The 11,174-nt window shown below is 41.1% G+C and overlaps 1 protein-coding gene across 1 annotated transcript in view; it reads right to left on the bottom strand.

The window, feature by feature from the left end:
• Positions 1–2,547: 2,547 nt before the first annotated feature.
• Positions 2,548–11,174, bottom strand: part of itpr2 (inositol 1,4,5-trisphosphate receptor, type 2) — a 54,145-nt gene continuing 45,518 nt past the window's right edge. Inside the window, exons 56-57 of the mRNA XM_071502804.1 lie at positions 5,560–5,721; positions 2,548–3,949 (exon numbers count right to left, since the gene is read on the bottom strand). Coding sequence (XP_071358905.1) covers positions 3,869–3,949; positions 5,560–5,721 — 243 coding nt within the window. The 3' untranslated portion in view covers positions 2,548–3,868. The remainder of the gene's footprint in view (positions 3,950–5,559; positions 5,722–11,174) is intronic.

The following is an 11,174-nucleotide window of genomic DNA, read 5'->3' as shown; positions in this document are numbered from 1 at the left end:
GGACCTTCCACCCTCCTATTCGCTCGGTACCAACTTTCTGTGTGGTCATTTGACCTTTTATAACAAAAAACACTGAATATCTGACCAGTGATGCTGCTGCGGCTCTTTAAATGAGACAGCAGAAGACACAAGATCAATATGTGTATTGATAACTTGCAACTGCAACTTGAAAACAACACAGTGAACTCTCACTCAGGATTTTCATTAGTCACACACACCGTTAACTTTAAGTGTCTATGTATAACATCCAGTCAAATGCATAGCTTAGCTTAAATTTAAAGTTTAAATCTAAATGAATCTTTCTGTGAGATGCCGTTTCAGTGCGGACCTTTCAGAGCATTAAAGTCAAAGTGTCTGACTCACTGAGACTGCTTCCAGCCACAGAGGTGTTTGGGACATTGCCTTGTATTTATTGACCTTCTCTGGGTGTTTTCTCACTCTCACTACTGAATACACACAGGCTAAGCACGTGACTCTTGAGTGCGGTTTGCAGAGAGATTCAAAAATGACTCTGATCCAAATGTGTCTAAGGCTGTGCTGGAGAGTAAATAACACATTGCTCATGTGTGTTCAAAGGGGTTCAGTGTGTAGTGTGAGGATGACATGAAGCGGACCTACTCGTGCATTATCCGGAGATGATTGTCCTCAAGTTATTTGAAAAGTTTTCTGGTAAGTGGACACCAGAGTCTGATGTTTGCTCTCCATGGTCATAACATAAATAAAATGGTTTAGGAAACAGTGCATGTTTGTTTGATGTCACACTACGGCAACAAGACTTTTGCCAGACAGTAATGATGGTCCTGGTATTATCCCCTCCCCTCCCTTCCCTCTTTACATTCCAGTAATGCTGCACTTCACCGTTCTTGTCTACGCAGTGACAGCTGCTCACCATTATGGCGCTGCGTGAGCTAATTTTAATGGCTGTCACAGGCAGCAGGAGCAAATGCAGGCCTGCCAGCGTAAACAGCGAACTGAAGCCAAGAAGGATGGGCTTCTCTGTAGAGGGTAAATGACAGGACGGGATAAAAGACCAGTTGAGGCCTTTCTGTGATTCGTTTATCATCTCAAATACGTTACACTAGCACAAACATACAGGCAATCGACCATCCACAGCCATGAATTATCCTTATATTTTATTTATTTATTTTGCTGTTTGTGGAAGTCACAAACAGTGAAATGAATAAATAAAAAGTTGTCAAATTATCAACAATGTGGATGGATGTGTGGATGACAGGCCTGAATATAACCAATACTTCATGTCTATAGAGGAATTTCATTTCTTTATGGATAAACATGCTGCATTGCAAAGGAAAAAAAAACTGTCTTTTGAACAGACAGACACACTCAATGACATCTTCTAGATCAGTGGTTCCAAAACATGTTTTTTTCTGACTAACTCCACAGCCTTGTCAGATGAACTGGAGTGCCCTTTCATCAACACCACCCATCCTGTTTGAAATGCTTTTAAACTGAATGTCATTTGACGGTTTTTTCTTAATATAAAGCTGATATTGTTCCTTAACAATTTCTTCTCACATGTGAACTGTCAGTGTTTATCATAATTTGGCAAAATCATGGACAGTAGACACTACTTTGAGCTAACAATTTCAAACATTTACACATTAATGTTAACTGTACTTCAACTATTTATCCTTTTAACTACTTTTCACACCCTCTCAAAGTACGTCCAGCTGACTTAATATGTGGAGGTATTTTTCTACTCAAATCATTATTTCAGTTTTGTCAAATTAGTTGGACTACTCTATAATTCCATGTACCCTTGGTTTTAGATCACTGTTCTGGAAACATGCTTTATCCCTTACTTCTGTATTTTAATTACTTAATTCTATTTTTAAACAGTATTAAGCTTGATAACAGTAAAGCTCTTGAAGTGAACTGATGTGAGAACAAAAGTTAAATTCCAGGGTCTGGTCTAATCTCTATGCATCATATAAACTATCAATGCAATGAGGGTGGCACGGTGGTGTAGTGGTTAGCACTGTAGCCTCACAGGTTCTGGGTTTGAACATGTCTGCGTGGGTTTCCTCTGGGTACTCTGGCTTCCTCCCACAGTCCAGAGACATGCACATCAGGTTAACTGGTGACTCTCAATTGCCCGCAGGTGTGAATGCGTGAAAGGTTGTTGGTCTCAGCCCTGTAATAGACCGGTGTCCTGTCTACCCCGTCCTCGCCAACCTGGGATTGGCTCCAGCCCCCCTGCAACCTGGTTTGGATAAGCGGTATAGATTATGGATGGATGGCTTCAATAAAATGACAAGATTAGCTAAAGTAAAGCAGTGCAGTGTCTACGAGCACCATTATCTGTTAACTTTGGTTTAAAATGAGCTGACTATCCAGGCTGCATTAGCTGGAATATGATGCTGTCTGAATGAAGAATGGTCTTTTCCTAGGTCCTGTGCTCCCTTCATGGAGAAGCACGAGTGTGAGTAAACACTCAGTGTGTGGGTGAGCGGGTGCAGAGTGGGTCAGGGTGAACGTGGGGGAGTACTCATTCATCCCCAACGTCAAGGACTGAGGCAAACTCCGTTTGAAAGCTTGTGACTCAAAGCACGTCAATGAGTCGTGTTACAAATTTATTACAACATCTGAACACATAAAATACATTTTTCGATACACTTTGTTTTAACAGAAAAGTGTCCCAGGACAGTTACGGTCAAGTGCATGCACTCGTAATCTGCCGTTCGTTTGTGCAAGTTTAAAAGACAATTCAGATTTAACAATCAATTGCAGTCTGAGAGAGATATGAAAAGATGATTTAAAAAACTTTAAGAAACATTAGAAGATGAAGATGATATGAGCAGATACAGTAAATATTACAGTATTAGCTGACATCTCTATAGACACGAGGATGTTCATATTGTAACAAAGAACTGTAAGCTTAACATCTTCACTCAGCACTGCATTATGTACCGATATAAGATTTAGACTTAAAAGAAATTTCAAGTAAGTTTTGAACAAGTTATCATTATTTTTATTCACATTTCTGTTACTTATAAACTCTGTAGAAATCTGTATGCAATGCAACTGAAATGGTGCAGTGGATGCATGTTTAAACACAACACAAACCATTCAAAAATAATACCCCAAAATAACTAATGTTTCCAGTTACAGGCTTGAATTTTTACCCTTTTTTTTTTGAAAAAGTGCACTTTCAGTAATTGTAATTTACTGTTTATAAAAGTTAATGAGTAAGGCAGCATGAATCCTTTTCCAAAATGCAAAAATAATACTCCAGTTTATGAACCGCACATTTTCTTATAAATACCATCAGAAATCTAAAAAGGTAAAAGTGAGAATACTTGATTTTAGTGCACACACTCTTCCCTCGGAGCCAGTCAGAGATGCAAGAAACCGCCCCAGGTTCTCTGCTCACAGCCAATCACTGACCTCTGTGTGGCTTGTCGGTCAGCTCTGAGACAGTTGAGGATCGGAGGCCGAGACATGGCCATCCACAGACTTGACAGCACTTCACCATTAACCTTACCATAACATTTCCCTCAATCTCTGTCTGGCACACTAACACTACACTGGCAGATGTGTGCCGTGTCTGGCCAATCGTTCACAGAGACATGTTCCTCTCTTTACCAGAGTGTGTACAGACAGCCTGTAAAGTGTGCTCCTAGTGGCCGCGCGAGCACATAAGGCAGTTTATATCCAATAAGGCAGTGTTAGTGTCATAGAACAGGCACTGTGTGTTGTGCTGGTCTTTTGCAATTGGACATCAGTAATTGTAGTACATGTATTGCTCTTAAAGCTGGAGTTTGTGTGAATGCATTTCTGTCTGGTTTCTATCACAGGCCTGTGCTCAAGAGGCCCACCACTGTGGCCTGTATGAACCTGGAGCCCCTCAGTGGGCGGCGATGTGGTGGTTGGGCTGAGGAGGACCCAGGAACCCGAGTCTCTGCTTGTTCTTCCTTTGTTCTGTCATCTGTGGAGGATGCAGAGAGAAAAGAAAAACATCAACCTGGAGTGGCTTTTAATTTTGCACGTAGGGTACGCATGATATGCAAGTCTGTGTGTGTGCTATTATTGCTCTTGTGGGCACTTTATTATGCAAAAAACAAAGTTTTGACATAGTCATTACATTCCAGGGGGGAATATTTATCTATTTATACTTGGAGAGCAGTAAAATAACGCTCTAAATCTCCTTTTGTTTCAAACACTGCAACAATTATTCTGACGGCTTTGTTGTAATTCTAAATTTCTGAAATATTATAAGAGAGATAAATCCTTTCCACAGCTGTATACAAATTGATTTATTCAGTGCTGTTATGACTGGAAACTAAAATGTCTCTTGGAAACTTCATTAGAGGACACTGTCGTGTGTGGGCGTGTTTTTTTGTGCAGAACTATGACCTGCACGTTGGGTGTTGTGTAAGTGTGGGGAAGAAGCTTCTGATTTTTACCATCACATTTCCAGTAGTTTCAGTATTGACATCACAAATAAAAGCCACTGGTTTTGTAAACCATAAACTGTACATGCATATTAAAGGAAACTGAGCAAGCTGTGAAGAACCCCAAAACCACACAAACACAATAGCAGCGTGTTCACACAAAATATAATCTCAGCTGTGATAGCGTAAAGTGCCGAGGTCAGCAGAGGTTGTAATGAGGGTGGAGCAGCAGCAGAACTTTCCTCCCAGTCAGAAACAGACTGAGTTCAGATGCTGGTGTAAGACCTGCAGGCCTCTCCTTGTGACTGGAAAGCTGTGGTTGGGCCCCACCTAGATCTGCACAAACACACTCACCTCTTGTGATGTACACTAAAAATTTTGTTTGTAATAAGGTCGGTCTCACTTCCTGGCTTACCCCATGACTGCATATCACTCAGTATAGACAACTGTAGACCTAGATTAGAATAATAAATGACCTGAAGCTGACCCAGTCTACAGATTGAGAGATAAGGCTGTATTCCAGGGCACTTCAACAGCACACAAACTTGGCTGTCACAGGGGTTACATGAGGGGTCCTGGCCAGAGGGGAGACGTTAGAGATTTACTGCTTGCTGAGGTCGACAGAGGTTGTTGTTTGGAGTGTGATCCTCCCCCGGTAGGAGCTGTTTTCACACATCTGGCAGAAGAGGAACAAGGACAGGCCTGTGACTGGAATCACATGCAGGGGAGGCAGGTGATGAGAGTGATCAGTCACACTGCAGCAGCAGAACTAGTCATCCAAACAGCCAGAGGCTCACTGGAGGCTCTGAGTCGTGCTGAACGCTGACGTGACAGTCACCTGTCGTGCTGCGTTCAGGAGCATCAAGGCTCTGATAGAATCCATCTAGATTACTGAACTCAGTACGGATGTATAGAAAAATTAGACTGCTGATGTAGCCTCTTCCATTCAGCCTTTTGCCCTGTGGGTGTTTTTATATGAAAGGAGTCTCAAGGTCAGCACAGTCCACGTGCTACAGTCGACTAAACAGTGTACAGCTAAACAAGATGTGACTTTGCTTTTTTGCATTCAGTCCAGACGACCACAGAGCTCAGACCAGAGCTTTTCCCACCACAGCATGAAAAATGGCCTGAAGTGCCACTCTACCTGTTCCTTGAGCTCAGCCAGCTGGCCTGAGAGCTGAGCCACCAGAGTGACAGTGCTGTCCAGTTTCTCCTGCAGAGAGCGCATCTCATTCTGCTCGTTGTCTCCCTCGCTGCTCACCAGAGACATGGCTCTCATTCGGGGGAACCACTCCAAGTTCTTCTCCTGGGAGGAGAGAGGGAGAGAGTAGATGTGAGACAAACAGTGAGAAAAGTGAAAGGGATAAAAGGCTGAAATAAACCTGATTCAGTGGGTCAAAGAGACGGCAGCAACAGCATGTTGGCACAGACAACCACATGGAGGATTTGCATAGACACAGACATGGAGCACTAAAGTGCTAAAGCCAGACTGCAGCAGGAGAGTAAACAGAGAGGTATTGGTAACTGGAGACAGGAGTGGAGGTTTAATATTAATCATTCCATCAGAATGGAAGCTGCTCTCCATTTAACGCATGACAGTAGGATTTTTAGGTTGCACTGCTGTCTCATGGATACTGTGGATAGCAATTATACACTAAATGAACAGTAACAGCATTTCAGTTCTCACTCACTTGGTGTGGGGATGAGTCACTGTCGTCTATCAAGAATACAGCTGGGAGTTTAGTGTTATTTATGCCTGTGCTTGTGTGTGCAAGCTCACATGCAAAACAGAGACATTTAGTTTATTATCTGTTTTTCCAACAGTGCAGTGGACAGAGCAAATCTTCTGCAATAAAGCCACGAGAAAACAACGTGCAAAACCAACCTATAGCATTATGTAATGGACTTAAGTGCGTCTGTGTTTGTACATGTGTGGGTGTGTGTACTGTTGGTGTGCAAGTGCATGGATGTGTACATAGCAGACTGTGAGCGAGAGTGTGTGTTTTACAACACACATGCTCTGAAAGTGAGACATGTTTCACAGAGGCAGACATCAGCCATCAGATAATCTTATGTAATATTCCTTTGCCAGTTCCTCTGATAAAATTACTTAAAAGGTGCCGAGAGTGGGATTTGACTGGCACCACATTAAGTCCGGTAGGAGGAGTGAGGTATTCTCCCACCTACTCTTATATAAGAATAGACTGGAAAGAGAGAGAAACTGATCAGAGTGTGAGACGCTGGGGACAGAGAAGAGGGCAGGAAGTGAGTGGAGTCTGAGGATGGAGAGGAATGTGGGGTGTGTGGGTTATTTGTTTTTGTTTCTTCAATTAATGAGTTTATCACACTTTGCTGAGTGAGGCGTTAATGGCTAGGACATATCATGGGATTCCTGCACCAATTTTAATTCACTCCATTTGTGGGAATCATGAGCAGGATCTGGAAACTAAGTTAAAAAACATAAAAATGCTCTTATTGAATATTCCTGGAGGAAGGGCCAGAAAATAACTTGTTACTGTTACTGTCACTTTTAACAGCCCAACTGACCTGAAAGATTGCCACTGGGGTCAAATTATACTGAAAGGTTATAGTGCGGATGTTACATTTGCCCTTTTTTAGTTTTCATAAGTAACCAAATACATGTATACCTGCATCCCAGACTCAAGTTACTGTAAAACAAAATTGCTACACTTGTTTATTGTGCTTGTTTTCAACATTTTGACTCATTTCCCTTCCTAGAACACTCTTTCCACTGTGGACCACAGGAAGCAGTTAGAACGATTATGACTGCTAAGCTACACAGTATGAATCGAGTCATTCTACAAGAGCTTGCCTGAAAGTCTTGGGCTAATTTGGGCCTTTGGCATCAAGGGGCTGTTAAAAAGAATAGTTTCCTTTCTCAAAGTTTCAAAAACACAGCGAAAGCTCTGTGAGCTCAAAGACAAATCTTCAACATCGTTGAAACTGAGGACTGCCTGATGCATGTTTTACTAAATCATCCATATCTGATGGATTAAGTAACCTCAAAGATCCAATAAAGAGACCTAAGAGATGTTATTAATGGTGAATACAATATCCTGTTATATACATTCACTCATGTCAGTTGAAGCATCATATCTAGCTTAATGACATAAAGTTAAACAGTGACTGGACAGAATCTGAATTATTCCACCAATGATGTTATTCATTATACTGCACAGTGGTCCACTGTGTGCTGAGCTGCACTGTCTGAATGACTCAAGCTTTTGTTGTTTCACTGATCCATTTGAACACCTCAATGAGCGTGAATTTACAGACATTCATGTGCTTCTCGCTCTGCTGTCGTCACCATACCGCTGCTGTGCTTCAAATACAAATACATTTTTATACTGTACTTGAGCTGTGCATAGAGCTACAGCACAAACCAGAAAACTCGGGCTGGTGTTTTTTTTATTTTATTTTTTTTAAAGGCTGTCGGTACAACCTCAGATGTCAGACACCGCAGTCACCTGCAGCAAGGCTAAACACTTTGTGCTCCAGTTGTAGTTGCAAATTCTACCTACTACTTCTACCACTACTACTATATTTAGAAAATGTCCCAAATCTATTATTAACTAATAGTTATCATATTTAACCATCACTTTGTTTTTGAGTGACAATATGCAACCCTGTGACAATACAATAATCCATTATGTGTTCTCTCAAACCTGCTGTAATCATCTACACTTGCACAATTACTTCATGTCAATCTTCTTTAATACCTCTGTAACAAAGCAATTCAGTAAAATTGGTGATGGTAATCCATTAGGTGATCAACAGAAAATAGTTTTGAGTCATTTATTAATTAAATCCCCAGACAATGGATGGTTACAGTTTCTAAAATGTGAGGTTTTTCCTGCTTTTTTCCTTTTTATGAGCAATTTTTAATTCTCCTCCAGGTTTTTTGACTGTTGGTCAGGAAAAATAAGATGTTTGAAGACATCCCAATGGGCTGTGATAACTTAACAGGCTGAATAATCATTAACTGAATGTATTATAATTTATATGAAATAAGGTGTGGTTGGTGTGATACTCTCATCATACATCAAGAAAAATTGTACAACATTGAATTCAAATCACATAAACATCCCGGTAGCTCTCTGTATTTTTAGTTGGACTGCGTGTTATTCACCTTAACAACAACAAGTTGTTCACGTGAGCACTTTTTAAAAAAGCCACAGACCTACTACATCTCATATAACACAATCTGACCTCTGCCCTCATTTTACACCACAAGTGCAGGCTCTTTTTCTGTTAACCATTTCAGTTGCTGCTTTTGTTACTGACATCTCAAATGTGTTTTCTTAAGTAAATGAAGCGTCCATAACGTGATGGTGTGTGTGTGTGTGTGTGTGTGTGTGTGTGTGTGTGTGTGTGTGAGTGTGTGTGTGTGTGCGTGTGAGACAGAGAGAGACACAGGGACAGGAGAGCACGTGCCGTGCAGGGCTGAGCTATTAGCAGGCCACTTGAGATGGGTTATGTAACAGCGTTGTGGCTGCTGCAGTACCTGCTACGCCTGTAGTCGCTGTCATAATTTTACACACAAACACCAGCGCACTGATTCACATCCACATGCACTACACAGCAACAGAACAGACAGTGTAACACAATCCTACTCTTTTGCCTGGCACCGCATCACTCTATCCTACCCAACCAGATGCACTCATTATGAGCGTCTGTGTCAGTGTGTGTGTGTTTGTGTGTGTCTGGCTGTCTGTATTTGAGGTCATCAAGTTTCAGCTCTTTTCCAACAAGGGGAGGGCAGAGTTTTAATCAGTCCAGGAGTTTCATGTTGAGTTGTTGTCCCAAAACTATAGTGCAGTGGTGCAGGAGATTAGAATAAAGATGAAGCTTAACAAGTGGCGCACCAGACAGCAGACTGACACTTATTCCTACCGAAAACAAGTCAAACCCTGCTCTGGTCTGCAGTGTGGAGAGGGCAGATGGAGCAGACTGCTGCAGAGACCAACATCATGGATTCCTCTACTTTATAATTCAGCTGTTTTTCCATTGCTGCTTCTGTCCTTGCACCTATGGTGTCTCATCCACACTAACTTACTGTGTGTGAGCAGCTTACTTAAAGGAGGACTCTAAAGTTCCCTGAAATGTACACTTTTGTTTCATTTATTGATATTTCTTCGCCTTTTATATAGTTTCTTATATATATATATATATATATATATATATATATATATATATATATGTGTGTGTGTGTGTGTGTGTGTGTGTGTGTGTGTGTGTGTGTGTGTGTGTGTGTGGAGGCATTTTTTTCTATTTTTTTCTTCAACTATTCCATAAAGTTGGCTGACTAACCAAAGACAGATTAAGAATCTGTTGAAGTAATTTATTTTGTACTTAATTTCAGATGGGTGCCATTGTTTCTTTGTTCTTGCATTGTATGTGGTTAAACTCCATACCATGTAACCATGGGTTAAAATCAATAAAGAAGATTGGTCAGAGTTGAAGCAGCAAAGGTTGAAATACTCTAACTTTTAAACACTCGTAGGAGTAGTAACTTTGAAAATTCCTACATTTCCCACAATTCAAACAATTACAGTTACTCCCTCCCTGCCTGGTAGACACACACGTCTTTCTGTTATAAATCCAAGACATGACAATGAACTCAATGGCTGCTGCATATGTAAACAGTATGTATGTATACATATACAGTGAAGACATGTTTTAGTTTTCTCTATACTCATTTAAATGTTCTTTGTACTGACTGTGATTAAGGCCACTGGTCTGACAATAAAGTTAGCAATACTCCAAGTGTTGCTTTTTAAGCCTGCTGTCCTTCTCTGGAGGTCACTTAAGTTGATTACAGGACAGCCCATTTAATCTTAATTTTAATATTGCACCATTTTAAATCTCTCATGAAAGAATACAGTTTTTATACAACAGCTAGGTACCACATGAAGAAACAAAATTGACATAAAAAGTTGTTTTAGCTAGAGTCTGTTCCCCTCTTGCGTGTGTTTCTGCTCTGCAGCATATTAGGAGGTGTTAATATAAATTCCTGACTCATCATTACCTCATCACACAGCAATACCTTGGCCTGGCATCAGAGAGCCGACCTGTTGGAAGACACGCTGATGCATATTAATTCAATGTCTGTCACCTGTTTGTTATGCAAATTGTTCATTATAATGCGGCCATTCTTATGCCCATCACGGCTGAATGTTAATCACAAAATGTGCCATTGTGCTCAGAGGCTTCATATGAATCCATTAACCTAACGGCAACACCTTTAGTTGCCCTTACATCCTTCAGCTTCTTGTCTGTGTGTCAGTGCAGCAAGTTGGTGCATTGATGATAATGGACCTGGATTGGGTTTAATTACTATTTAACCACACTGTGTCCCAGTAGGTTAGGAGCTCAGCAAAGTGAAGACTACCTAGGCACAGAGACCCATCTCTCACTCTAGCAGTGAGGGGGAAGGAGAATAAATTGGGATGCTTGGCACAGGCCTAGAGGCTCAGTCTTGTCTGTTTCTCTAGCATACTGTGGAAGTGTGCTCACTGAGGAAAGCTGCACAACTCTAAGACTACAACACTAAGACATCTGTATGCTGACTGGCATGACTTGCCAGCAAGATATGAATTAGTTTGTGAAATGAATGTGTTTGTTATTCCATATGTTCCATGCGTAATAATGAAGAGAATCATTTGGACCTGGGTGTGTTTATGTGCTTGTGAGCCATCTTAAAAAAACAGTCCGGTCTAAAATTCCCTATTACACTGT

This window comes from Trachinotus anak, unplaced genomic scaffold (genome assembly GCF_046630095.1).
Source record: "Trachinotus anak isolate AG129_WGS33_773 ecotype Australia unplaced genomic scaffold, CSIRO_AGI_Tana_v1 ptg000002l, whole genome shotgun sequence".
In the NCBI taxonomy this organism is placed as follows: domain Eukaryota; kingdom Metazoa; phylum Chordata; class Actinopteri; order Carangiformes; family Carangidae; genus Trachinotus; species Trachinotus anak.
This window is presented reverse-complemented; position numbering and strand designations above follow the sequence as displayed.